Source organism: Candoia aspera, chromosome 13 (assembly GCF_035149785.1).
Source record: "Candoia aspera isolate rCanAsp1 chromosome 13, rCanAsp1.hap2, whole genome shotgun sequence".
Classification (NCBI taxonomy): Eukaryota; Metazoa; Chordata; class Lepidosauria; order Squamata; family Boidae; genus Candoia; species Candoia aspera.
In genome coordinates this window covers 11,227,520-11,254,776 of record NC_086165.1, presented here as the reverse complement: position 1 = coordinate 11,254,776, position 27,257 = coordinate 11,227,520, and the positions used below count along the sequence as shown (strand labels likewise).

The following is a 27,257-nucleotide window of genomic DNA, read 5'->3' as shown; positions in this document are numbered from 1 at the left end:
CTGACTGATGGGCAAGCATAGCTATAGGCTACTTCACCCTAGCAGTGTGGTTAAGAGCGAGCCAGCTGTGATTTGTTTTTAATTTATGAGTATCATCTGTAGCATACTTCCTAAAGCAACTAACCAGAAAGTGTGATTTATTTTATCACTTGCCATATTAGCATTCAGTAAATAGGTATAGTTCACCTACTTAGCTTCATGGATGAATGCAGATTTGAACTCAGGTCTTCCTATCCTTCCTCGATACTCTAATGTCTATAATTGTCAGCCCTCCAAGGTAAACCAGACAGGAAACATGACACGATGAACTAATTCTACTTTATTGTAAGGCTACATTAAAAGAATCTGTGGGTTCCAGTCCTGCCTTAGGCATGAAAGCTGGCTGGGTGACCTTGGGCCAGTCTCTCAGCCCAAGAGCCAATCAGGCGTGGTAGGAGAGTTCTAGTCCCGCCTTAGGCACGAAAGCCAGCTGGGTGACCTTGGGCCAGTCTCTCTCTCTCAGCCCAAGAGCCAATCAGGCATGGTAGGAGAGTTCTAGTCCCGCCTTAGGCATGAAAGCCAGCTGGTCAACCTTGGGCCAGTCTCTCTCTCTCAGCCCAAGAGCCAATCAGGCGTGGTAGGAGAGTTCTAGTCCCACCTTAGGCATGAAAGCTGGCTGGGTGACCGTGGGCCAGTCCCTCTCTCTCAGCCCAACCTACCTCACAGGGTTGCTGTTGTGGGGAAAAGAGGAGGAGGAAGGCATATTAGGGGTGTTTGCTGCCTTGAGTTATTTATAAAAATATTAAAGGCGGGATAGAAAATAAATAAATAAATAAGGCTGAAAGTACAAATCTCCTACCCTATTCACCACCTGAGTAATTATGGCAGGTCCTTCCTAAGTTTCTTCCTTTGGCCGTTACTCTGTCATGGACTCCTTTCTTGTTTATCTGATCATTCCCTAGGCAGCATCTCTTCTCCCCGTCTTCCAAGGTCATCCTCACATTCCATCACAATAATCCAGAGGCTCACTCATTACACTTGTTGGTAAAGTTCCTGCAACGTGGCAGACTTGGCTAAAAAGAGATGAGTAATCTCTGGTTCAGTGTGTTATGGGAACCCAGACACTGCCTTAGCATGTTTGTCCAAACCAGATTTTCTTGGGCATAGCATGTCATGTGAATACAATCATTGGGATTTGCTGACCTTGGTTGATGATTTAGTGTGTTGTGAGATCCCAACCACAGCTTCCTGAAAACTTAATTTTTAAAGTGCAGAAACAATTGCAGTCTTGCTGTCTATGAGGCTGTCTCCCCAACTGGAATTACACATCACATTAGACTAGGTTAAAATATGATTGTATAGTTTATGGTGCAGTTGTTGTGTGAACCAAGCCATCTTCTTAAGCCATATTATGATTCCTCTTTGTGTCCCAGTATGTTATATGAACACCTGAATTGTGTTTGATAACCCTGATTTAGGACTAAGCATTCTGGGTAAACCCACCCATTTTGTAGTTTTTATCAAGAAGAGGAACAGAAGAAAATGCTACAGAATTGCTTTCAGTAGTAAACATAATTCATGCCTAAATATAGTAGTAATAATTGGACACAGATAAAGAAGTCAGATCTTCAAGTACACTTAAACTCCAAAATCTCTGAGAGTGTTAAAATATGAATAGGATTGATTTTTGTTAAAGAGCACTTTGTTCGTAGTGAAAAATGGATCCATACCAAGGTGCGCTGGTCCTTTTATAGTAATTCTTGCACTGTGACTTCCGTGTGGAACAGCAATCATGGTTTCCTCCCCTAAAAAAAATTAAAAGCACTGATTCAAAAATATTATTTTAAAAGAGAATTATCACCTTACACGATTACACTTTTTTTAAAGGTACCCTCACAAAATGTGATGCAGAAAATGCTATATTTTTAAAATACAGATGTTATTAAATACATTATCCTAAAACTGATTTTACGCCCTTTCTTGTATCGAGAAGCCCTTCGAACGGTCACTCATGCCCTGGTCATCTCCCATATAGACTACTGTAATGTGCTCTACATGGGGCTACCCTTGAAGAGTATCTGGAAGCTACAACTGATCTAGAATGCAGCCGCATGGGCAATCTTGGGTGCCCCAAGGTCAGCACACATAACACCTTTGCTGCGCGAGTGGCACTGGGTCCTAGTTTGCTTCCGAGTCCAATTCAAGGTGTTGGTTATGACCTTTAAAGCCCTATATGGCATGGGGCCGGGTTACCTGAGGGACCATCTCATCCCTATCACATTGACCCGTCCCACCTGGTCATGCAGAGAGGGCATGTTATGGACCCCATCTGTAAAAGAATTCCATCTGGTGGGGTCCAGGAAGCGGGCCTTCTCTGCAATAGCTCCTGCCCTTATTGCTCAGGCTATGTAACTTAATTACTGCATGGAATTAAAACATTAACCAGTACAGAATGCCTCCTTGCAAAAAATAATAATAATAATGTTTACCTAGATTTTGTCCACAACTCATCTTTTATAGCTAGAAACAAATCAACTACCTAAACCCTAAACCATTATAGATGAAAGAAGTGCAAAATAGAAATAATGATGAGGCAGAGGACTACAAACTTGCAATTTGCTAAACATAAAAAATTACAAACCAAAACTAGCCATGAGTCCAGCAAATTAAACCTCTTTCCAAATGTTTTCATTTATTTATTTACAGAAAGCTTTTAAAGACGTCTCCATCTGGCTTTGCATCTGTAGCGAGACGTTTAGCCTATATTTCAGCATATCCTTGGAAAAACCATGGGGAAGCTCTTGAGTTCAGTAGCAATTTATAATGCTGCTTGCAGGGCTGTTATTTAAAAATGTGGGAAGAGGTTCAAAAGCCATATTGTGAGAACACATGTCCTTGTTCAAACTGGCCTTAGTTTACCTCCCCCAGAACCAGCAGATATAATCTTAAATAAAATCTTTTATTTGATCAGTAATAACATATTAATTTTATGTTTAGCCAAAAGAGAAAAGTCTTTCTCTTGGAGAGAAGATCAGTCTGAAAAATCTATCTTCAGGAAAATTCCTGGCTTTACGTGTAGCCCCTCTAAAAGCTATTACCAAGTTGTAAATTTTTTGTTGAAACAAAATTATTAAGCACATGAACATTCAGATCTAGTCACATTTATTATTATAATCCTTGATAAGAGTGAACACATTAATTGGATCAGTCTTGTTGAGAAAAAAACAACATTAAAGAATTCACTGCCAATAGGGGGTAGTGACTGGATCACTGGCTTTGAAGAATTTGAAGGCAAAACAGGCAGATTCAACCTGCCAGTTGAGAGGTTTAGCAGCACCGTTAAACTTTATATCTGAGGAAAAAGCCAAAAAAGATGAGGTCTATAAGTCATCTAATGCACTGTACCTGGATAAAGGACATTTGGCACAGGGGCTCAACAGACCTCTGCTTTATCCAGGCCTCAAATCCTATCCAGATCTTCTTATATTCATAAGGCAGCTCTAAGCACTGCCTCTGCAGAACATTCTGGCTGTTTTTCATGGAGGGGGGACATTAATAAGCTCAATGGGCTCTCAGCGTGAACCTCAATCTGCCACCAAGTCTGTAGATTTAAAAGGTCTCCCATCATCAGACATGCAAGCCCTACAGCTACTGAAACAAAAACTCTTATATTCTTACAAAGCAGCACACAGGGGGTTGTTAAGCCACACAATTCTATTAAATCAGTAAGAAATATGTTGTTTTTAAAAATGGGGGAAGGAGGAAAAAGTACATACTCTATTCCTATGACATTTAAGGGGAAAATAGTTACAACCATCTTTTATAATTTCCATTTCTATTTCATTTATGAATAATCAGCCTTGCTTTAGGGTAGTAGAGGATTCTGGGTGCTGTGGCCAAAGGGAAAAATATATCCCACCATCACCATCTATTGATTTTATCATTATCCTTTAGAAAAGAAGATTTGGGCTGTAACCCCTGATCAGATTTATTTCCCATCATTCTCCAAGTATACCAATCTTCTTTATCCAATCTTGTTTAGGGCGCCCACTGTGAAACCAGTATGGTAACAGGGATTACAGAGTAGATTTGGGTGAAGTTCATATTGCCACAATCATGAAGATGCTCAAGTAATCACAGTTGGTCATTCTGTATTTGTTCAGTCTAGCTCCGTAAAAATAATTGTTCACGATTTGCCTGTTTACAAAACAGCTGTGATAGAAAGAGTGGTTGAAACACACCCATTTTCCAGAAGACAAGCAAACAATGAGGAGATTCCTACCACTCTCACTGCCCTCCACCCCCAAAATACTTTTCTAGGCAGGCAAGCAACTTCTCAACAATAAGCTGGACTGCAGCCATCCATCATTTTCATTTCCTGTGAAAGCTCGTGGAACTCAGTGGCATTCTTGGAAATAATGACAACATTAGAGGCTGCTGTCAGACTTCTCAGTATTGGCGTGGACTGTAAGAACAAGTCTCTCAGAGCTCTGCTTAGTAAGATTTATTGAGGAGAAGTTAAAATAACAATACAAGAATTCCAGCGAGTATTTTATTTTCAACTGAGAAAACTGTATTTAGGCAAATTAGGGCAGGACGGTTTACTTCTCTTTCTTTTTTAAAAATAATTTTTACTGAATATTTTAATTACAGTAGTAAAACCGAATACAAACTAAACTCAAAGAGAAAGAGAAAGAAAGAATTAAAAGTGCAAAGAAAGAAAAAAGAAAAAGAAGTAAGATAAAGAAAAAGAAAAGAAAAGCAATGTATAAAGAAGTGACTTCCAATCTTCATCAGAACAAGTATAAACAAACTAAATATCTCTTCTTCCCATAACCCATCTCTTACCTATATGCAAATCCATAAATAATCAACTTTTCATTCCTGGTATCAGCAAAAAGTCCATAAATGGTTACCAGAGCTTTATGGAAACATGTCTTATCTTAACCTAGGTCAAACAAGCCAACTTTACAGTCCTTCCTTTTACTCCTGATAATCTTAATCTTTAATTCATTCGGATATTGTTGTGGGATTTGGTCTCTCTTCAATGTTTCTTCTTCCCACCCCACAGGCTTCTTCGAGGCTTTAGCCAATCTCTTTTGTAAATCCAATAAAAAGTCATTGTCCAGGTCATTCTCTTGGTTTGATTTGTTTCTATTTCTCAAGCTCTTTCAGTGTAAAGGGGAAGAGGAGGCTTGTCTACCTGGAGAAGAAGAGGGGCCCACACCTGTTGATTTTTTGGAAACAGCCACTAGATTTCTTATCCATCAGAGAATCAGCTCTCACACTTGTCACTTTGATTTGCAGCAATCGGCGTTTCATTTTTTAAAACTAAAAGAATCTAACACAATGACAGATCTGGAGGTCTGGCATGCATCAAAGGACTTCTTTTTGAGCATGTGGGTACCAATGGTTACCATACTGATGGATCACATTCTTAGCAAATATCAAATTGAGTTTTACACAATGGCCAGAAAACCTAATACTATATTCATCTGTATACACTAAAATAACATATTTCATGTGTGGCTAGAACCCAAATATTACATATAACATGGCCCTTTATCTGAGTAAAACAGTACAATTGAGAACTGCATTGGTAGATCTGATTGGGGTAAATGGTAGGAGAGATGCAGAAACATGATTTGCATTTCCTTTAAGCCCAGTCTTTTACTCTGTTTTGTTACACATGGCCTAATTATTGTTCTGTATTTTGTATTCTGATATGGCCTAATGGTTAATCAATAAAGTACTGTATTATTACTATATTAATCTGCATTAACAGAAACCTACTATCTAGGATGCAGGATGTAATACATCTGCCCTATTTTGCAATAGTCAGGATGAACTTGGAAAACTATGAGCAGTTTGGAGCAATATATTTTCAAAGGGCCATTAGCAAACAGGATTAGGTCAACAGGAGGTCAGCAAGGTGGCAGAGGAGACTGGAAATCACGTTCTATAAAGAATGGTATCGTTTGCCTGGGGAAGAGAATTGGTGACATTCTTGTTGTTTATTCATTTAGTCGCTTCCGACTCTTCGTGACTTCATGGACCAGCCCACGCCAGAGCTTCCTGTCGGTCGTCAACACCCCCAGCTCCCCCAGGGACAAGTCTGTCACCTCTAGAATATCATCCATCCACCTTGCCCTTGGTCGGCCCCTCTTCCTTTTGCCCTCCACTCTCCCCAGCATCAGCATCTTCTCCAGGGTGTCCTGTCTTCTCATTATGTGGCCAAAGTATTTCAGTTTGGCCTTTAATATCGTTCCCTCAAGTGAGCAGTCTGGCTTTATTTCCTGGAGGATGGACTGGTTGGATCTTCTTGCAGTCCAAGGCACTCTCAGAATTTTCCTCCAACACCACAGTTCAAAAGCATCGATCTTCCTTCGCTCAGCCTTCCTTATGGTCCAGCTCTCGCAGCCATATGTTACTACGGGGAACACCATTGCTTTAACTATGTGGGCCTTTGTTGTCAGTGTGATGTCTCTGCTCTTGACTATTTTATCGAGATTTGTCATTGCTCTTCTCCCAAGGATTAAGCGTCTTCTGATTTCCTGACTGCAGTCAGCATCTGCAGTAATCTTTGCGCCTAGAAATACAAAGTCTTTCACTGCTTCTACATTTTCTCCCTCTATTTGCCAGTTATCAATCAAGCTGGTTGCCATAATCTTGGTTTTTTTCAGGTTTAGCTGCAAGCCAGCTCTTGCACTTTCTTCTTTCACCTTCATCATAAGGCTCCTCAGTTCCTCTTCACTTTCAGCCATCAAAGTGGTATCATCTGCATATCTGAGATTGTTAATGTTTCTTCCAGAGATTTTAACTCCAGCCTTGGATTCCTCAAGCCCAGCATGTCGCATGATGTGTTCTGCATACAAGTTGAATAGGTAGGGTGAGAGTATACAGCCCTGCCATACTCCTTTCCCAATCTTAAACCAGTCCGTTGTTCCGTCGTCTGTTCTTACTGTCGGTGACATTCTAGTTCCTTTCAAATATTTGAAACAATATAATGCAGAAAGTGGAGTGGCAAGACTCTCTTTTGTTGCTTCAAGGACAGGACTAACAATAATTAGTGGAAACAGCAGGAAAGCATGTTTGATTGGATATTAGGAGAAACCCATATGGGGGAGGGCTTCAGGCAGTGTAGGACACACCCTGAGGAGGTAGGAGGCTCTCTCCCACTGAATCATGTTTCCTTGGAGGCTCAGAGGAAATGAGCTACAGCCTGGCTACTCACAGGGAACTCTATGCCACAATTCATAACACAGAGTTACATCAGGTAAGACAGGCCACATGGAAGACATAGAGCTGTCAGGACCACGGACAGCGCAAAGCAGATACAACAAGCTGGCACATTCCCTTATGAGAACTGTTTGGGAAAAGGCCTGCAGGAGAGCAAGGCTTTAAGGAAGCTGTTATGGCCTGGTATTTAAGTTGCTCCACCCCATAGATGCATATTCTGGTTCTTAAAGAGCCCATCACTATTTAGCCTGGGAAGGAAGAGGCAAGATGGGAGGTGGAAGGATTGAGGTTTCATCAGATTACAAGTCTTCCTCATGATGAATCTGAAGACATAACCACTTTGGAAACATCTAAACAGATATCTGCCAGGAATTCTGTAGATACAAGAATCTTGTACTGATGACACCCATAACTCCCAAAGCATTATTTCTTGGAGCAAAGCATCACACTACCAAAATTATTGGTACTTTCCATTTTTGATGGTAAATCTGTAGGGATGTATCCATTTCTTTTACCTTAAAATATGCATTTAAACATGTATATTCTAGGTTAAAGCAACCATAGATATACAGAATATATTATATATATGTATGTATGTATGTAACTGGGTAGGCTTATAAAGCATAAAAATATGCTATACAAGGCACATTTATTGGGGGAAAAATGTGATTTTTCATGCAGTGGTTTAAGGAAATACAAACTGATGTTTGTTTGTTTGTTTTTCAAATTTCTATCACCGTCCATCTCTCCCAAAAAGGGGACTCTGGGCGGTTGATGTTGAATCCTTATGGAATGTACCTATGGATGAATATGTGTGAAACTGGCCTGAACTGCAAAAACATTGCCTTGCCAATCCTTGGTTTCAATTAGAAATTATAGTGGGAATCTTCTAGATTTGCCATTCCTGCATAAATTATTCGGCAGTAGTAAGTAGGGGATCAAGCCAGTTCTAATGCTAGCTCAGTTCTGATTTTGAATCAAAGAGACATTTGATCCAATTTGCAGTTTAATATCAGACTTACCCTATCAAGACTGAATCCATGTCCTGAACTAGATCTGAATCATTATTTAAAAGATTAGCTGGAATGGTTTGACCCTTTGATAATACTACAGCCACTAACAACAAATGTAGTAATAATACTGTGTAGCTCGCTTCTCTAGTGTGTACGGCTGTGCAACAGAATGCACTGAGGATTTTCTAGCATGCAGGCATGATCTTGAAGTCATGCTTCTAGCATCAGCTTAACAACAAGTATCTCTTCACAGAGTTTATTTTATTATTTTTTTATATTTTAGATTTTTTTATCCCCCCTTTCTTATTTTTATAAATAACTCAAGGTAGCAAACATACCTAACACTCCTTCCTCCTCCTCTTTTCCCCACAACAACAACCCTGTGAGGTGAATTGGGCTGAGAGAGAGGGACTGGCCCAAGGTCACCCAGCTGGCTTTCAGGCCTAAGGCGGGACTAGAACTCTCCTACCACACCTGATTGGCTCTTGGGCTGAGAGGGAGGGACTGGCCCAAGGTCACCCAGCCGGCTTTCATGCCTAAGGCGGGACTAGAACTCTCCTACCACGCCTGATTGGCTCTTGGGCTGAGAGGGAGGGACTGGCCCAAGGTCACCCAGCTGGCTTTCATGCCTAAGGCGGGACTAGAACTCTCCTACCATGCCTGATTGGCTCTTGGGCTGAGAGAGAGGGACTGGCCCAAGGTCACCCAGCTGGCTTTCATGCCTAAGGTGGGACTAGAACTCTCCTACCACGCCTGATTGGCTCTTGGGCTGAGAGAGGGGGGCTGGCCCAAGGTCACCCAGCTGGCTTTCATGCCTAAGGCGGGACTAGAACTCACAGCCTCCTGGTTTCTAGCCCGGAGCCTTAACCACTAGACCAAATGCAGAGTGCAAGAAGCAGAAGTGTTTGCAAAGGAATGAAAGAATGAGAGGGAACTGTCATTTTCCCTGCTTACAACTATGCTTAATGCAAGTGTTATGGGGAGAGAGGCATTTAATACCACATACTGCCTGCCACAAAAATTACACATATTCCTTTTCTTCACTGAAAATCTAAAGGGACTAAAAGCATGTCACAATTCATAAGCACTGATACACTTTTTGGAAGCTTGCTGTAGCCTCAAAGAATTAATAGTTCATACATTCCAAAGTCAGGGGAAATGAAGTCATTAGATCCTAAAAGCAGCCCCACAGATCTCAGGAAATAGAAAAGGACGTACAGTCATTAGAGAGATAATATCCATTTTAGTCTGGTGCCATATCTTTCAACAGAAAGGAATACACCAGACCTTGTTTCATATTTCCATCCAACATAGTATCACCAAACATCTCCTAAATTTAGGAGAAGCAGTCAAGTGGGACCCCCAAAAGATGAAAAGCATGGAACAAAAAATCTTTACTGTCCTCAGTGGAATAAAGTGGCATGGCTCCTACATTTAACTAGATGAGATTGTTTAATAGAGGGGACCTGGAGCACCCTTCTGGTATCCATCCATTATGAAGCCCTGTGCACTAGAACAGGCAAAGAAGAACCAACATTAGGTCACAAATAGGCAAAACTTTGCAAAGCTTCTCTGTTCTTGTTTGCTTCAAGAACACAAGATCTTTCCCACCCTGAACATGTTTTGGCAGTCATTGAAACAGGGGCAAAAGAAGAGGGGGGAAAAGACGGCAACTTAAAAGCTTTCTAACAGACAGAAGGGTATTGATGTTGATGGGAGTTCCATGCATAAAAGAGCTAAGATATTTCATTTTCCCAGAAGTATGGCAGATTTTACAACTTATCATCAGTCAAATGTTTGATCATTTTCCCAGAAAGTTAGTTTTTTGGGGGTTGGGGCCTTTAAAAAAAACATTTTGCTGGCAGTTTTGCCTTTATGAGAAGGAGGAGGTGGACTGTTAGGCTGAGACTCTGCTTCCTATGATCAAAACAGTTGCATTTCTTCTTTTTAACTGCCCAAGTTCAACAAAACACTTACTACTTAATTCACTACTGATGGGGCTGTCTCTTCTGTTTCCCATTTGTATATTGTTGTGCGTGTGTATATCTCCTTGTGTACAAAATAGTAAGTACATGAATTATGTCAGTTACTGTATGTAATCAATTAGGATTACTGAGAAACAAAGGAAGATCTCAACATACCAGGAGACCACAAGGCTGGTAGAAATAGAAAAAGAGGAAGACTTATGAGGCTCTAATACATGCAAACATTAAACCTCAAAAACAACAGGAGCAGTGAAGATTGAAGGTGCTCAGTAAAGCCAGAATTCTGGCAAGCTGTCATAGAAAAAAATTGTGTGAGATTAAAGAGTTCCATAGGAAAACAAATGATAGCTTACTTGTAAGAAGCCTTGAATGGAAGCACTCAACACCGCACTCACCTAATTAGTTAAATTTGATTAAATTTATATTAAGTATGGCTAGGCAGTTAAATTTGAATCTAATTATCTGCAGTTGAGCAAAAATCAACATTACAGTCCAATGCTAGAAGCCAAAGATGCATCCCATAAATAAATGCTTTCCAGTTGAAATCCCATGAGTTAGAGTTTTTCCTTTCCCATAATCAAGGATTAATTTTCAGCCAAAGATTAATTGAGAATCATAACTATGATTCAAAGCCTGAAGACTGAGAGTTGCTTAACTCTCTTTCTTTCTTAACACAGTGAGTTTAGGAAAATGTTAAGACTTGATGTGATGAAAAATGTCCATTTTTATTCTACTTCTATAAATTCTATTTCTTCTGAGCAACAGTACAAGACACTTCGGCATGAAAGAAAACTGAAAAGTGACCCACAGCTGCATGAACGATGAAAGCCAGTTTGGTCTAGTGGTTAAGGTGCTGGGCTAGAAACCAGGAGACTGAGAGTTCAAGTCCTGCCTCAGGCATGAAAGCCGGCTGGGCGACCTTGGGCCAGTCCCTCTCTTTCAGCCCAAGAGCCAATCAGACATGGTATGAGAGTTCTAGTCCCACCTTGGGTGTGAAAGCTGGCTGGGTGACCTTGGGCCAGTCCCTCTCTCTCAGCCCAAGAGCCAATCAGGTGCAGTATGAGAGTTCTAGTCCCGCCTTAGGCATGAAAGCCAGCTGGGTGCCCTTGGGCCAGTCACTCTCTCCCAGCCCAACTCACCTCACAGGGTTGTTGTTGTAGGGAAAATAAGAGGAGGAAGGAGTATTAGGTATGTTTGCCGCCTTGAGTTATTTATAAAAAAATAATAAAGACGTGATAAAAATAAAATAAAAATAACAAGGTCCGTGGCTTTTGCCGTTCCCTATTCTCAGCTATAACTGTTTGTATAATCCACATTAAGATTAGCATGAAAATGTGGTTTGGCAATAAAGTACTTATGAGACTGCTTTCTCTACACAGAAGGGCCCACCTGATTTTCTCTCTGTGTACTTGCTGCCAAAATCTTTTAAGGGACCCCAACAATGGGAGGTGAAGGGGTAAGGGCAATCTTTTCCAGCTATAGAGGACAGAGGGAATGGCTTTGAGGGACAGGAGGAATAGCTGCCACCAAGGCAATGGTCAGATAAAAGGTTCCTGTGTCCAAACCAAGAAAATAATATGAGTAAACGTTACAGCAAGACCCTCCCTAGTTTACATGAAGATTAAGGGAGGGAGGGGGAAGCACATTCAGACTTGCAAGATTCTGCTACCATAGCTTTACAATAAAAGTAGTCCTGACCTACATGGCATTGGTTTTCTAGACTGATCTACCTTGAAGGGTTAACAACTCCCCGTTATGGAATTACCCCTCTAGAAATTAGATTAGCATCTTCACCATCAGCTTTTGGATGTCATTACAAAGCTGTTCCAGAGGGCTTTTGGTGAGTGGATGGTCACCACTGCACCTATTATATGACTGCAGATTTGTCTTTTATCCTGATTTTAGGGTTGCTGTTGCTTTTACTATATGCTGTTGCTTTTATGTATTTTATGATATAAACTGCTGGGAGTCATTTTTGAGTCCAGTGGTATAGAACATGACAAAGGAATAAAGAAGAGAAAAATGTGTGTGCAAGAGCGAAGCCACATTAAAATTAAGTCTAGTTTAGAGATGATGCATGAAAAAGCGTATGGGTGGTTGCATTAAAAATGTGCATTTCAGAACTTGATAAACTATACACAAAAATGTTAATTGCAGAAAACATATGTACAAATCCATAGGATGGCAACAGTGGGGCTTTAGGGTGGTTTTTGAAAGCCTGACATGCAAAGAAATTACAGATTGTAGATTGAAATTACAGATTGTAGACTGAATGTAGATTGAATGTTGTAACATGTAAGTCAGGACATAAAGCACAGACATGGACCAGGTTTCTACTGATCTGCAATCTGACAATACTGCTTTTCTGATTGTAAACAGTTTTTCTTCAACACAAGGGCAAAGTCTGTCCCAGAAGACGTTAGTTTGTTCAAAGAACACACAGCTTCCTATTCCTAAATTTATTCTATTCTGACTTGGACACTGCATGTAGCCATGCTTCCTGCCTCTTTACTTGATGTTTTTGAGTAGATGTTCTCTACTCAACTGATGGGTTATTGCTGAGAAGCTGTTTCCTGGCTCCTTTTCCCCTAATGCCCAGTTGCTTAAACAACTTCTACATGACACATGTAATGTTTTATTTTAATGCTACACCGTGCAACAAGTCAGTGGCAAAAAAAGGAAATTTAAAATATTATCTTAGGCACACTAATATATGATAATTACAGAATAATATATTTACACCCAAAGAATAAACATGATCCAGGCAATATCTTCAAAACCACACAGCAGTGGAATGATGAGAAAAACATGCAACTCAGACTTTGATCCAAAGAACATCAAGCCCAGGAGGAATCTGCAATGCGCTCTTTGTCCAGAGATTCTGAGGGGATCAGGCCCACAATAAAGCCAAGTATTTCTCAAAACTCAGTTTGAAGCCCCCATTAGTGGCAATGATTCAACGTCTGATGAATACTACCCCTCTCTTGGATACGAACAAAAAATCTGAACCCTATCTTCTTGATGAGTTCTCTCTCAAGCCAGACTCCTGATGCTTTTATATTACAGGCAGGATCCCAATTTTCTGTAGCTTTATTTGAAAAGGTAGCTGCCTACTTTCTGATCTTCCCCACATTGTAGAGCTGGAGATACTTTTTGCCCTCCAAACAATCCAACTGCTGAGCCACAGACATTCAGCCAGGAAAAATATCCAGATTCAGCAGATGGATCTATTTTGGTATTTCACTCTCCTTCAAAGGCCCCAGCTTTCTATGATTTTTTATCTTTCTTTCACAAGGAATAGGAAAACAGACATATCAGAATGGAAATAGATTACAACTATTTTCTGAAAGTGATTGGTTCAGCATTTGCCCAATGTAAGTAAGAATGAAAAATGAATTATTTCTTTTTAGCTACAAATCATCATCACCATCAAGTTATCTTTCATTGTTTTGTATGTGTGTACAAAGTGCCAGCATTCTTATTTTTTAAAATATCTGCCAATTAAACATTTAAATTATGGTGGTGGTGCAGGGGGAATACATCTAACTTATGAATTCATGGATGAGTCAAGAGAAGGTTTCCAAGCAAATTTGGGGAGAATTCCAAAGTTTGTAAAAGAACTAGTAATATCCTTAAAAGAGAAAAAAAAAACTGGCAATGAACAGTAGGCATAGTGTACTGACTGAATTATGGGGGAAAAAACACAGAAAAAGGGGTTGGGGATGGAGATGGAATATCTGGAATACTGAATGGGAAAACTCTACATGGCAACGTTTTATTTCAAGTGTCACTTGCTCCTTCCCATTTACTTTGTGTTGAGGAAACACAATTACTCTTGCTAGGTATACAAATGCTAAGGCAAAGGAGTTGGCTGGATTCCAGAACAACGTCCTCTTCCTCTTCTTCTTGTCGTTTGATTCTGTCCAAGCTTTTATCCTCTGACACTGGCTCTCATTTTGGTGTAGTGGTTAAGAGTCATTATGGCCAGTTTGGTGTAGTGGTGTAGTAGGCTAGAAACCCGGAGACCATGAGTTCTACTCCCACCTTAGGCACAAAACCAGCTGGGGACCTTGGGCCAGTCACGCTCTCTCAGCTTTGGGAAGCAGTCAGTGGCAAAACACTTACAAAATCTTGCCAAGAAAACTGCAGCGACTTGTCCAGGCAGTTGCCAGGAGTTGACACTGACTTGAAGGCACCCCTCCCCCCAAAATTGTGTTTATTCAGTTAGATTTCTCTCTTAAAGCTCATCTTTCAAATTCTTGCATAATTCTCCCAAGGGTCAGTATTGCATAATAGAACAACTTAGCACAAACTTTCCCCAAAACAAACTCCAAATAGTTCTAGGTTCAGTTAAATTGGCACAATCCACAGTACAGCCCTGTTGATAATAACATAGGAAAATACTGAGGATAAAAAACATTTGTTTGAGTTGCTGGAGACTTACTTTTTTCTGAGGAAACGTGCGTCTTAGCCTGCCCTCTCACCAGTCTGCATGTGGAACCATCTCCTGAACAGACCCCGCAGTTGTCTTCTTTGGCGTGACTCCCAAGCTGCCGGTCACAGCCTACGGCCTGCCAATATCAACACTGGAATCAGAAGGGCAAAGCTGCCGTAGGCCACTTGGTTTTCTAGAACTAAATTACCACATTCTCTCTTTCTAAGTTGCCCTCAATCCCTCAAAAGTATAATTTGGCTTCTTAACATTTCAGCAGGAACAGGGCTTTAAAGTAATTATCCTTAATGACTTTAAGTTTTAGGCCATAACAATTAAACTCTTCTGGTGTTCCTGCCTAATAAATGTTAAGAAGTCTGTGTCAGGTCAGAGAAACATTATTTTCTCTGCCATCACTTAAAGTCAGATAATATCAGAAACTGTATAGTTAAGAAGTTACTTTTCATCACTCTAAGACATGAAAACCTAAGCTTTCTGGAATTATCCATTTCTAGCTTTCCCATCAGTGAGGCCCAGGATACTGGATAGTACCAGTGATATCAACAACACTCTCAATAGCAATAGTGCCAGATAAGGCGTGCCTTATAGTTAGTTTAATGACTATCTGTGTGCAATTCCCAACTAATAAAAGTAAATTTAAGCAGCTTACTGTTACATTTCATTTTATACTCAACTTCTCAGCCTATTTCCCTACTTCAAGTTTCTAAGTCTATCTCAATTAAAAAACATGAGCTGCCTTGGGGAAAAAGTAATGCTTCGAATAAGCCCACCGAGACCAAGGCATGATTTAAGTCATGATTCAAGTCCTTTCCCATTGATTCAGTGTATCTACCAATCTGTAATCCGATTCTGCCTTAATCCAGCCCAATGGTTTTTTTCAATGGGTCTTTTATGCATCCAGCCCTCATTCCTATCTTCTTACACACAACACAGAGAAAATTAAATTAGAAGGAAAATATTATTTGAGGGAGAAGGACGCTTAACCTTAAAATAATTTCATCCTACTTCTGTAAAAGCTTGTCAGCCTGCAACTTAAAAAAATAGTGCATACTTCTAATGAAAAGTTCTACTTTCTTTCAATGTAAACATTCTTCAAGCAGGATAAGCATTTATTTCTACAGTGTTGTGGGCTGCGTATTTATTTTCATAAACTTTTCCTCTAATATCTACATATTTGTACTGTATTTTGAATAGATGAGCTACATAACAACATCGGTAAACATATTACAGCATAGCCTGTGTGAATTCTAATAGTTGCATTAAAATGTAAACCAAGTACTTTTCTCCCATGAAGAAAGAACAGAGGATTTAACTGATGGCCTACCAGTTAAATACAGTGTGTGTGTGTGTGTGTGTGTGTGTGTGTACACACAAACCTTTTCCTTACATTTTACCTCTGCCTTAGGTTATTTAGTTATTTTTGTTTTATAAATATTAGCGGAAGATCAATTTTGCCAGAGTTAGGGCACAGAGGTGTTTTGCTTTGTCGCCTTTGTGTGTAAAGGAATTTAGAGATGACCTTGGAGAAGGTATTCAGGAGGGACATGGAGAAGTGATTACACAGAAGAATGCATGAGAAACTAACTAAAAATAACCCTGCCTTGATTCTGTTTGGCTTAAGATGGGACAGGGAGAAGAGTTGGACAGGCTTTCAAGATTCTGTTATTATACTGTACAATAATATTCCTGGAATCCCTGCAGTGTCTATTTCTGGCCTACCTCAAAGGACTGGCAATGGGGTAGAGATACGCATTAGACTCTGAAGAATGCCCACCAATGTCTCTAAACCTTTGATTATTCCATATATTTGATGCAAATTTCATTAAAGGACCCTCATTTATGAGAGGCAGGGTGATACAGCAGTGAAGGTATCAGAGTGACACCAGGGAGAGCTGGGTTCATGTCTGCCCTTGACCCTAGAAAATTGCCAGGCCACGCGGGGCCAGTCTCTCTCTCTCAGCCCAACCTACCTTACAGAGTTTTTGTGTGGAAAAATAAGAGGTAAAAGATTCTCCCCCCACCCAACTTCATGCCTTAATTTTATGCAGAAATCTCCTGAGGGCATTTGCAGTTCAGAAAAATAATTCAGAATCTTTTTTTTAAAGTTGTTCATTAAAAATGGGATGCATGTACTTATTAAAAATGAGCAGTTTCAGTAGAGTGCTGAGCAGGCAAATTGCCTAGTAATGGCCTCACTCGGTTTCACACTTCATCTCAGCCAACCAAGGAGCCAAGATTTCAACGATTAAGGCATTTGTTCAACGTAACGTACCCCGTTTTGTTGGCTATTTACTGAGCAACAAGATCAACTATAAATATTACAGGCAGGTTGGGAAAACATCTGCAAGCTTTTAGGGCATATCCAGAAATAATTATAGTTTTTTCCCCTTTATTTTAAGAAATAACCCTCTAGGATCACCTCAAACAAAACAAGTGGCAATGCATTTAAGGAAAAGGGAGTAATGGAAGAATTGGGACTGTATCAAACTATTAAAATGAGCCATCACAGCGTAACTGTAAGTGATAAAAATGTTGTAATGGTCAGATTATAGTAAACTCCCCAAACAATAAGGGTTTGTGTATATGTTTGTGGGTGGGTTTTTTCTTTTTTTGGAAAGAGAGAAAGCAAGAGAATATGTGTATCAGCAAAGCTGTGAAGTTTTACCTATAATAGAAATTTTAAAAAATAGGTTTTACCAGAATAGGTGACTAGCAAATAAAGTATGCATGATATCGGCATTGCTTATAGATTTCCAAAAGGTGTTTGTTTTTTTTCCAGAATGATTCTTATTGCTTTACTCAAACCGGATATAATATTCTCTTCTGGAATACTGTTTAAGCCAACACTTAAACAAACACTACATTCAGGTAATGCTTTAGAGAAGAATCTTAAGTGTGGACAAAAGCCATCTGAAATGCCTTTGAAGGAGGTGGATCTGCTTTTGTCTATCTCCTTTTGGACTGTATTGACATCTTCAACTATTTGAAGGGATGCCATGTAGGTGATGAAACAACAAGCCAAGAAAGTAGCCATCTTGAAAGTGGACCCTCTTTTGATTAGAGGGTTTAAACAGAGGCTGATGGCCATCAATCCAGGATGCAGCCAACTTCCTGCCTCAGTAGAACTAGATGACCATCATGACCTCTTCTACAGTGCTGGACTGGACCTGGAACATTCAGGTTCAAATTCCTAGTTAGCCAAGGAGTTTGAGTTTATGACATTGGGCCTAGCCTATGAAATGGAAGAGAGAAATCCATTTTTGCTGCCCTGAGCAGATTGAAGTGAGCAAACTAGAGGGAAGAATTAACAAATAATAGAACAGACAACTGGTTTATACTCAGCACTCTCACTTTGTGGTGGGATAGAACTGCCTTCCTCAACCTTGCTGGCCACTTGGTCCTTGAGAAGTCTCTAAGCATTCTCCTAGTTGTCAGAACAATAGTTTCAAGTGTCTGGAGAAAAAGCAACTGATTCCTGGTACACAAAGGGTTGGTAATTTCTTTTTTATACTCTTCTGTTCTCCTTGAACTACAGCTCTCAGTATCCCTCAACACTGGCCAGGTGACAGCAGTTGCTTAGATTTAAGTCCAGCAATCTCTGGTGGGTTGTAAGTTCTGAACCACTCCGTGGTGCACATAGAAACAAATCTGAAGATACCTAAATCTAGTCATATACCCACATCCACACCCATAAATTATATTGAAAGCTAAATTTCCACTCATTCATTCTTTGGGAAATAGAGTATTTTTTTTTTAACCAACAGCTTTAAAATTATGAGAGAGGTTTGAAAACTAGGGTTACTGAATAACTCACAATAATACAGACCAGCAGAGGTGAAAGCTAAATTATTCCTGATACATTAGAAGTGGTTATAGAACTTCATATTTCTCAAAATGTAAATCCAGAAATCAGCCAAAAAGTTTCCACAGCTGTTTCTATAGTTCTCCTTCCCTTCTCATTTGGATTCAGCCAACAAATTAGATTTAAATGAAAACCATGAACACAGGATGTTTCATTTCGATCTGTGAAGGTTAATGCAGAACTGGCCACATTCAAGAATGTTCATTTCTTAAGCAGATGGTAGGATTTAAATAACACCAAAAAGAAAGGGGGCAGGGGGAGAGGAGAAGACTAAAAAAGACGAAGTTAAGACAGTAAACATAATGCTATCTAACACACTGATCATACCAAGCAAAGTATCTTGAGAAACTATTTTTGTCTTGGCCCATCCAAAGAAGCAACATACTGAGTGTAATGAGAGAGGCTTCTGCAGTTCACCTGATTCTGGTCATCCTCACAGAATCCCAGCCATAGGGATGGGGAAAATAAGTCTAATATTACTACCAATGGCAGTGGCAGACCAAGTGCCAAGATTATGCACCATTCTTTGCGACATGCAACTCCCTGAAGACTTGTGAGTGATCCTAAGGCATGCTCCATAGAGGAGGCAGAGAGGCCTAGCTTAAGTAATGGCCTTAAGCTTTCTATGAGCTTCATTTATAACTTATCTTTCAATCTCCTTGTTATGCAGCCCACTGTTTAATCATTAAGGATGCATCAAGGGAGCTAGTAAAGGTTCCCTCAGATTATCTTAAAAAGTGTAAAGAGAAGACACTTGAATTATGTCCAGGAATGTAAATGGTGCATACCAATGAGTCAAGGAAATGCCAATCAATTTCATACCTCTGCTGAAATTCCTCCCTTGACTGAAGATAGTTGGAATACCCACCAAAATAACTTCAAAGTCCCCAAATGAGGTCACAAATAGGGAAGAGAGAGCATTTAGGCTGAGCTTCAAATGTGCAATGCCACCAAGAGATCACATTTCCCCTTCCCCCATTCAAAGCCGCTGCATCACCATCTACGTTGCCCTGTTCCTGTCAAACTAGAGGGAAACACACCCTGCCCTGCTCTGTTGAAGGCCACCGGACTGGTGTGTCTCCATGATTACAATCTATTATAAGCTGCCTTATGGACTTTGTGACCAAAGGTGGGATGCCAGGCTTTTAAAACAAAAACAATCAAGTGACCATGTGGTTATATATTTGTAAGCCATAGTTTCTTGACATGTGTGCATGATGGGGGCAGGCATGATTTTAAATACAGCTCTGGGGATTTCTTTTCACACCAATAGAAGTACAAGAATGAAACAATTGGAAATTTGTGCACTGTCATATAGTCTCCTAGTCATGCTTGCTGTAAATCTGTCTATCGATCTCTCTCTCTCAGCTCAGGCTTAATTGACTTTCATTCTTTCTCCATATGAACATCATCTGTGATGGCCAATAGTTCTGTTCCTTACAACAGAATTCCCCAGATCTTGGCTTTTTAAACCCAGGTCTAAAGACTTTCTTATACATAAAAGCTTGTTTTTCTGAAAATATGGGACCTATCAAAGCATGAAGAACTTTATATTTATCAAGTGAGGCCTGCAGCTAAGAAGAGCATTCTACACCAGTGGAAAGATTCTAATGTAGCCAACTTAAATCCTGGATGGAAGATATGGCTACACTTCCTACATGCGAACTGACTTTCTACCAATACTGTGGGAAATCTCTCAGATCCTTATTGACAACTTTGTGTCATCCTGGCTCAAAACAATAGGCAGAAAATTGGAGTTCCTTGCATTTCCATTAATCCAACTTTGCACACTCAGGTACCAGCATGGAATAGTAATGTGGAGGTAGCAGATTAAAGGTGTTGATATGGCTATAATTCTTGGCCTGTTTGACACTCAAAAAAGAGTAAGCTGCTGATTGATCTGTTCCTTGGTGGGCAATTGTTGGGGTGAGTTGGCACCTGGTCAGGCAGAGAGGGCAGACCCCGTCAATAAGAGAATTCCATCTGGCGGGGTCCAGGAAACGGGCCTTCTCTGCAGTTGCCCCCGCCCTTTGGAACATCTTGCCCTCAGAAGTGAGGCAGGCACCTTCACTTCTGACCTTTAGGAGGGCCCTGAAAACCTGGTTCTGCCATCCTGCATGGGGCAGGCAGGTGGGCAACCATCCATGGGGTTGGCTCGCACCTTAGAGCCCCTCCCACCTGATCAGAATCTTTAACCTCTTGGATTTTATACTTATTTATTGCATTTTATATCTGTAATTGTTTTTATAGATGTTAATTGTTATTATTATAGTCTTGATTTTATTGTAAACCGCCCAGAGTCCCCCTTTTGGGGGAGACGGGTGGTAGCAAAATTTGAATAATAATAAAATAAATAATAAATACTATCTCTGCTAATGGGTAAAAAGAAATGGCTTCACTACCTTTCTCACAGGAGAATTTCCCAAAACCTAGAGCCTTTTAATATAGGAACTCCAAATATTTTGTATGGTAACAATAGTCGGCAAAGGTATCATTAAGTGGTTTGCCAATCTGAATCTCATTCTACTCTCAAGGGGCTCCCAAAATAACTTTCCCAGAAACTTGTAACTTCCCTTTAAAAAAAAAAAGACCCTCAGTAGCAAGTTCAGCCTCTTGAAGAGTCATCTGCACAATCCTTGTTTCCTCTGATAAGGACCTAGGTTGCTTGGGACTGATGTGTGATGTGAGATTCAAATAAGCGAGTGGAAAAAGATTATGGTAGTAAATGCCAAAAAAATTACATAGGATGCCTCTCCAAAAAAAAAAAAGAAAGATATTTTGCAAGGACCAGGGTGCAGAGCTGGAGGGAAGATTAGTGATGCATAGCGAGTCTACTGAAGACCCTTAGTGTTAAGAAAACAGATGGAAGTGAAATCATCCATGCATAAAACAGCTTGATAGGTCAGATTCAGAGACAAGACAACAAGCAAGCAGAGCAGCTTCAGAAGAAGAGGCAAGCAAACCCTCATTCTTTTGCAGCAAATTCTTTGTCACTCCCAAGCACAAAAAGCAAAGAGATCCACAGCAGTAGTGTGGCGTATTTATTTAGATGAGTTAACTTGAAAATCTTTGCCAAGCCTTGGCGGCCAGTGCTAAGTAGGTGTCAGAAGTCAGCAGAACTGAGTTGCCAAACTGTAACTTTGACAGATCTCTCTTTTTCACTCGTTTCCACACTGTGACAGCTGTTGGTTGCCATGTGATTTGGCTGTTGTTGTTTGGGTTCACTTTGTTTTGATTCATTCGTTTGATTCATTCTGCTTTTGTTTTTCGGGAAAGTGGGCCGTATTGATGGTTGAATGCCTCTTCTAAACCAGGAAAAGTAAATATGTCAGGTTCTAGGAAAGCTTCCAAATGCCACTTTTTAATTATTATTGGTAGCAGGGCTGCATTTCCTAAAGTTTGAAATTCATTAGGTAGGCTCCATAAAAACCATAAAAGATGCATTGTAAGCTGACATCATTAAATCACCGTAAGTTGGTTTTAAGTCTCAGTTCATACAAACTCTGCGGACAACTCTCTATATAGCCTTGTTGCTATGCTACAACGAACATATTTACAACCAGAAACTAGATGCTCTCCCCACCCCCCACAAATTCAGCTTCACTCAATGACCCTAGATCCTGGAACAGGAATGAAAGGACATTTCTCCATACCATATATGCCATTATAAACCCCTATTGTGTAACTCCCATAGTCTACAAACAAGGTAAAATAATAATTTCCAGTAAACGTGGCCTTGTCCTCGAAGGAGAAAAGCTGTTGCTAAACTCTGAAAGTATCACAAAACTCCAAAAAAATAAAAATAAAAATCCAGCATTCATGCCTAGCCGATGTTGCTCTGCCTTTTGCCACATGTGCTTTGCCCAGCTGGCTGCTACCAGTTGAAATAGTAGAGACTGGTGCTCAGACAACATTAAACACTTTGCCCTTCCCCACTGGGGAAAATGCTAAAAATACAGCAGTAAATATTAATGAAGCAGAACTTGTCAGTTCCAGATACAGACTTTTTCCCCCCATGATAGAGGGGAAATGGCAGGGAGAGAGCCATTTTCTTAGGTGTGGTGTGTTTGTGTTTAAGCAAAGTGGCTAAACTGCTGTGTGCTGGAATAATTGTAGGTAGGAATGAAAAGTACATTAAAATCACATAAAACCCAGTGCAGGGCACTGTAAGGTTGTCGTAATCCCAATGCTACCCTTTTGCCAGATGTCTCACTTTTTCCCTGAGTACACACCTACTCTTCTCATCAACCATGTCAAGAGTTTTTTGAATTGCGCACGTTCAAGCATTTAATAGAATGGTAGTAGCTGCTTTGCCAAAAATAAGGCTAATTGCAAAACCATGCACATTCTAGGTAAAATTATTCCTATGTTTTTTTTTAAAGGTGGGGGAGTCATATTAGTTAAGGGGCACCTTTGAGGTTGGGAAACTCATAGTGAACATTTTTTCCCTCATCCCAATTTTTTAATCTATATGCATGGATAGTTTTACATTTAGTGTTTCAAAACTGGTTCACTGCTAGTAATGTGTAAGGAAAACCAGGCCTGAATACCTCTGTAATCCAAGGATCCAGCTTAGCTAAATTTATTGCTTGTCTTCAAGTATGGCTCTGAGCGTGAATAAAACACTATTTCCGTTTATCTTAAAACCCTCAGATATTTTTCATATTTTGGATAGTATGTCCTGGGGATAACAGTTTCTCTTCTTCTGTCCTCCTACCATCCTCATTTCTCCTGAGTACAATTTCAACTCATCCCCTACAGAGACCCATATGATTTCTTGAAAATGATGTTCCAAATTATCTCACAGATGCACATAAAGTAACTTGGACCACTGGAAACAACTGAATTAAAGAGCAGTGGGGGGGGGGGGAAAGAAAGTAAGGGAGGGATCCACAGTTCAGTGATGCAATACATGAGTCCTCTCTAGATCTTGATAAGAAGCCCATGGAACACAACATCAACTTGTTCCCCATCTGAATCCTGCTGAGACTGCAGTCCCGTATGCCCCCAGGACCAAGCTGTTCTTCCAAGACTCTTCTTTCCAGGAGAATGGTCTTAAAAAGACAGGCCTTTGGCCCAGAATGTGGATTCCTTCTCTTCCTTTCAGTTCCCACAGAATGCAATTGCAGGTTCACAGAGGGCTGCAATTCACAGAGACTGGGAATATTAATTCCTTAGAAGATGTAGGCGCTAAAAGTAGAGACTGTCTATATAGCTTGTAGCAAAAAGGCTCCAGCTTTTATGGTCTTGTGTCCTGGACCTTGTGGCATTAATCTGATGGAATTAGATGTAATGGTATGTGGGAAAGACCTTGGGAGACACGGTGAAGAGATGCTGCCTAGGGAATGGTCAGATAAGAGAGGGCATACCCTGCAGTTGCATAATGGGTGGAGAAAGAGGCTCAGAAGAGAGCCCCTCTAGTTTCTTGGACTGTAAAGGAGACAACAGGAGATTTGTACTTTCAGACTTGCAAGATTCTGCCAATGTAGCCTTAGAATAAAGTAGAATTAACCGATCTGGTTATGTTTCCTGTCTGGTCTACCTGGGAAGGCTGACACTAACCATTTCCCAGCAGAGTTTGAGCCCAAGCTACTGCTCAAGGTGAGCTCCTGACAATATACCTTGCAGGTAGAAGATTCCTAGTTCAATCTCATAAAAAGGTCCTTGAGTAAGTGGTGAGGAAAATAATTGCCCAAATTCCTCAACAGCCACTGCTAATCAGAGATGAGTCTTAGCTACAAGAGGCAAAGTGTTACACCCTAAAGTGGCTGATTCGTTTGGCTTGCTGCAATATGGCAGCTCACAAAAGAAAACACAGTTTATTTTTCACTAACAAATCATAATTGGAAACCAGTGTTTATTCCTGCTTTGTTTTAAATGTAGTTTATCCTTATGGCTGAAGCCAGAATCCCGGATTACTCCTAGTTTGTTTTTATTCTTCATCCATTTCTTCTGGGGATCGGCTGAAGAAATCCAGAGACGTCAAAAGTACACTTGCTTCTGACTTGTTCCACAAACTATTATCTTGACCTAATGTTAAGTGAAAAGATAGCCACAGTATAATCTGATAGAAAGTTGCTTCTCACATATTGAGAAGTGAGAACAAAGGAGAGGAAAGTCAGCTTGGAGCAAGGGGAAGAAAGCTTTGTAATTTGATGTAGCCAATTACAGACCAATCAGTCTACTTGTCATAATTAATAACTTATGGGCTCAACAATCTAGTGAAAGCTATGTGACTGGGGAAACAGTGACCATATTTTAGTAGGCTTTGGGGCAGATTGAATGACCTTGGATCAAAGGCTAATTTTGCACCATCCTGCTAAAAAGGATTACTCTCCCCTTCTTTCCCCCCCCCTGTGAGAGCTATTGCAGCCTCCATAAATTTTAAATCTATTTCTGACATGTTCCCCAGAAATTCTGGAAGAAACTTGAATTATCTTCGATCAGCAGACGCCTATTGCTGATCATCCATCAGTTCTATGAAAACACTTACTTTAGAGTCAAGTGTAAGCCCAGAGGCCTCTCTCAGAAGCAATTCCCACACAGAAAGGAATGAAACAGAGCACACTTTAGCACCTTGAATTTTCCATTAACTCTCTGGTTCAACATGTCATTGAATAAGCTTACTATTCCCTCATGTTCTTCAAAAGACCTTTACACATTTTACTGTACAAATGTTGCAGCCATCAATTCTGCAGTCCCACTGGTATGAAAAGAATATTTGTACTAACTAAGCAGAAGAACTAGGTGTGAACTATCAACACTAAAGTTATATGGGGTCTTTTTGGTGGTGGTGGAAGGAAGGAAGGAAGGAAGGAAGGAAGGAAGGAAGGAAGGAAGGAAGGAAGGAAGGAAGGAAGGAAGGAAGGAAGGAAGGAAAGCAGGCAGGCAGGCAGGCAGGCAGGCAGGCAGGCTAACCCTACAAGTGGAAAGTAGAGGGGAATTTAATCAAGTAAACCAGTTGAAATACTTGCGTCTTTCAAGAATCCAGAAGAGTATATTCCAAATTTTGAGTGCAGCTAGTAAAGGGTTGCTGCCACATGAATTTTTATTTATATTAGAGGGAATAGAACTGGCTGATTTGAAGGGCTTCTAGACAAAGGTGTTTTCCCAGCAACTGCAGAAATCCAAATATCTTCCTATCCAATGCCAGGATGGCTAGAAGTGGATCAGTTTAAATATTTGCATTCTTGCAATTCACAAAAGGGTGTCAAATGCAGTATTCTGTCTCTTGATTGTAACAATAAATAATGTCTTTTAAGCAGCAGCCATGGTTGCTGTGTGTGTGTATGTGTGAACAAAGGTTCAACAAACTGAGCACTAAGTTTTTAATTTTGGGCTAAATACAAAAATCATGATTATGGCTGGAGAATTCTGGGAGTTGAAGTCCACACATCTTCAAGTGGCCAAGGTTGAGAAACACCGCTCTATGCTATGCAACCAGGTCTTCCATGAGGGTACTCTCTGCAAATCTCAAGGGTTTGACATTGATAATCAGTCAGGCTTTCTCCATGGTGGGATTTATAGTGGGACAAGTTGTCACTGGAGTTGAGTTTTGCCCCTTCACTATGACAGTTTAGGAGAGGGCTAAAATATGTATGTTTACCCAGATATATTAGTCTTTAATGTAGCTGACTGTACAATCTTAATGTTTACATTTTTGTAAACTGCCCAAAGCTATTTGGAGTGGACAGCATGGACATTATCATCATCATCAACACCAACATCATCACTAACATTATCATCGTTATTATAATCATTGACCAGCATTCAGCATAGACATTTACACAACAAAATAGCCAATAATAATTAAGAACTAACCTAATACAGTGATCTGAAAACATTCATATTTCATTTTGCTTGCCTGACATGACTTTTTTCCCCTCATATATGAAAATAGGAAAAATAAATGCTTTATGATCTAGGGCTGCTTCATATTTTTATTTTTTTATTTTTAATGCACACTGACAATGTCTTCAGAACTGATAATTTGGATCTTATTTAATGCCTTTGAAAAGAACCTGCTATGACTCAGAAAGAGGCTGTCTGATTTGACTCTGGAAGTAATGGCCTGAATAATTTGTGCTTCCTTTGTTCAATGTCTGGATTTACACATTAAAATTAAGCCATCATGCAGAATTTTTTTTTTTGCTTTTGGCTTAACTGTGCTGCTCATGATTTGTGGTTCATCATGATGAATCAAGCCAGTAAGATTGTGCAAAATATTTTGAATTCAAAATACCTCTAGCCTAAAACACTTCATTTTGAGTGTGAAAGAGCTATTTTACATTTGAAACAGCTGCCATGATCATTCTGGACCACTTTTGACCTTGACTTCCAGGGAGGCATGGTGAAATGAAGACATTTACACAAAAGTGGAGGTGACAACTGCAGCAAAGACTGAGGAACTGGTGAGTAGACTGGTTCTTCTGAACCTCTCTGATAAGGAGAGGATAGGAGATTGTCCACATGTGCTCTGGATGGCTGCTCCTTGTGCAGAGACCACAGGACAGTGGTCTTCCACAGGTTTGAGTGCTGGGAGACAAAGGGATCAGCCATCTTGCTTGCAACCACGGTGGAGCCTTTTGAAGGACACTAAGTTTGCAAGCCTCACTTTCTAATCACTTTTGGAAATTACCTATTAACCATCTTAAAGCTATTGGAAACCTTGGGAATGACAAGTTTGAAAAGTTGCTAGGTGAGTTTATCTTCAACCCTGAACAAAA

The 27,257-nt window shown here is 40.2% G+C and overlaps 1 protein-coding gene across 1 annotated transcript in view; it reads right to left on the bottom strand.

The window, feature by feature from the left end:
* ADAMTSL3 (ADAMTS like 3) overlaps positions 1–27,257 on the bottom strand; it is a 205,551-nt gene that overhangs the window by 69,508 nt on the left and 108,786 nt on the right. Inside the window, exons 6-7 of the mRNA XM_063313955.1 lie at positions 14,661–14,787; positions 1,710–1,784 (exon numbers count right to left, since the gene is read on the bottom strand). Coding sequence (XP_063170025.1) covers positions 1,710–1,784; positions 14,661–14,787 — 202 coding nt within the window. The remainder of the gene's footprint in view (positions 1–1,709; positions 1,785–14,660; positions 14,788–27,257) is intronic.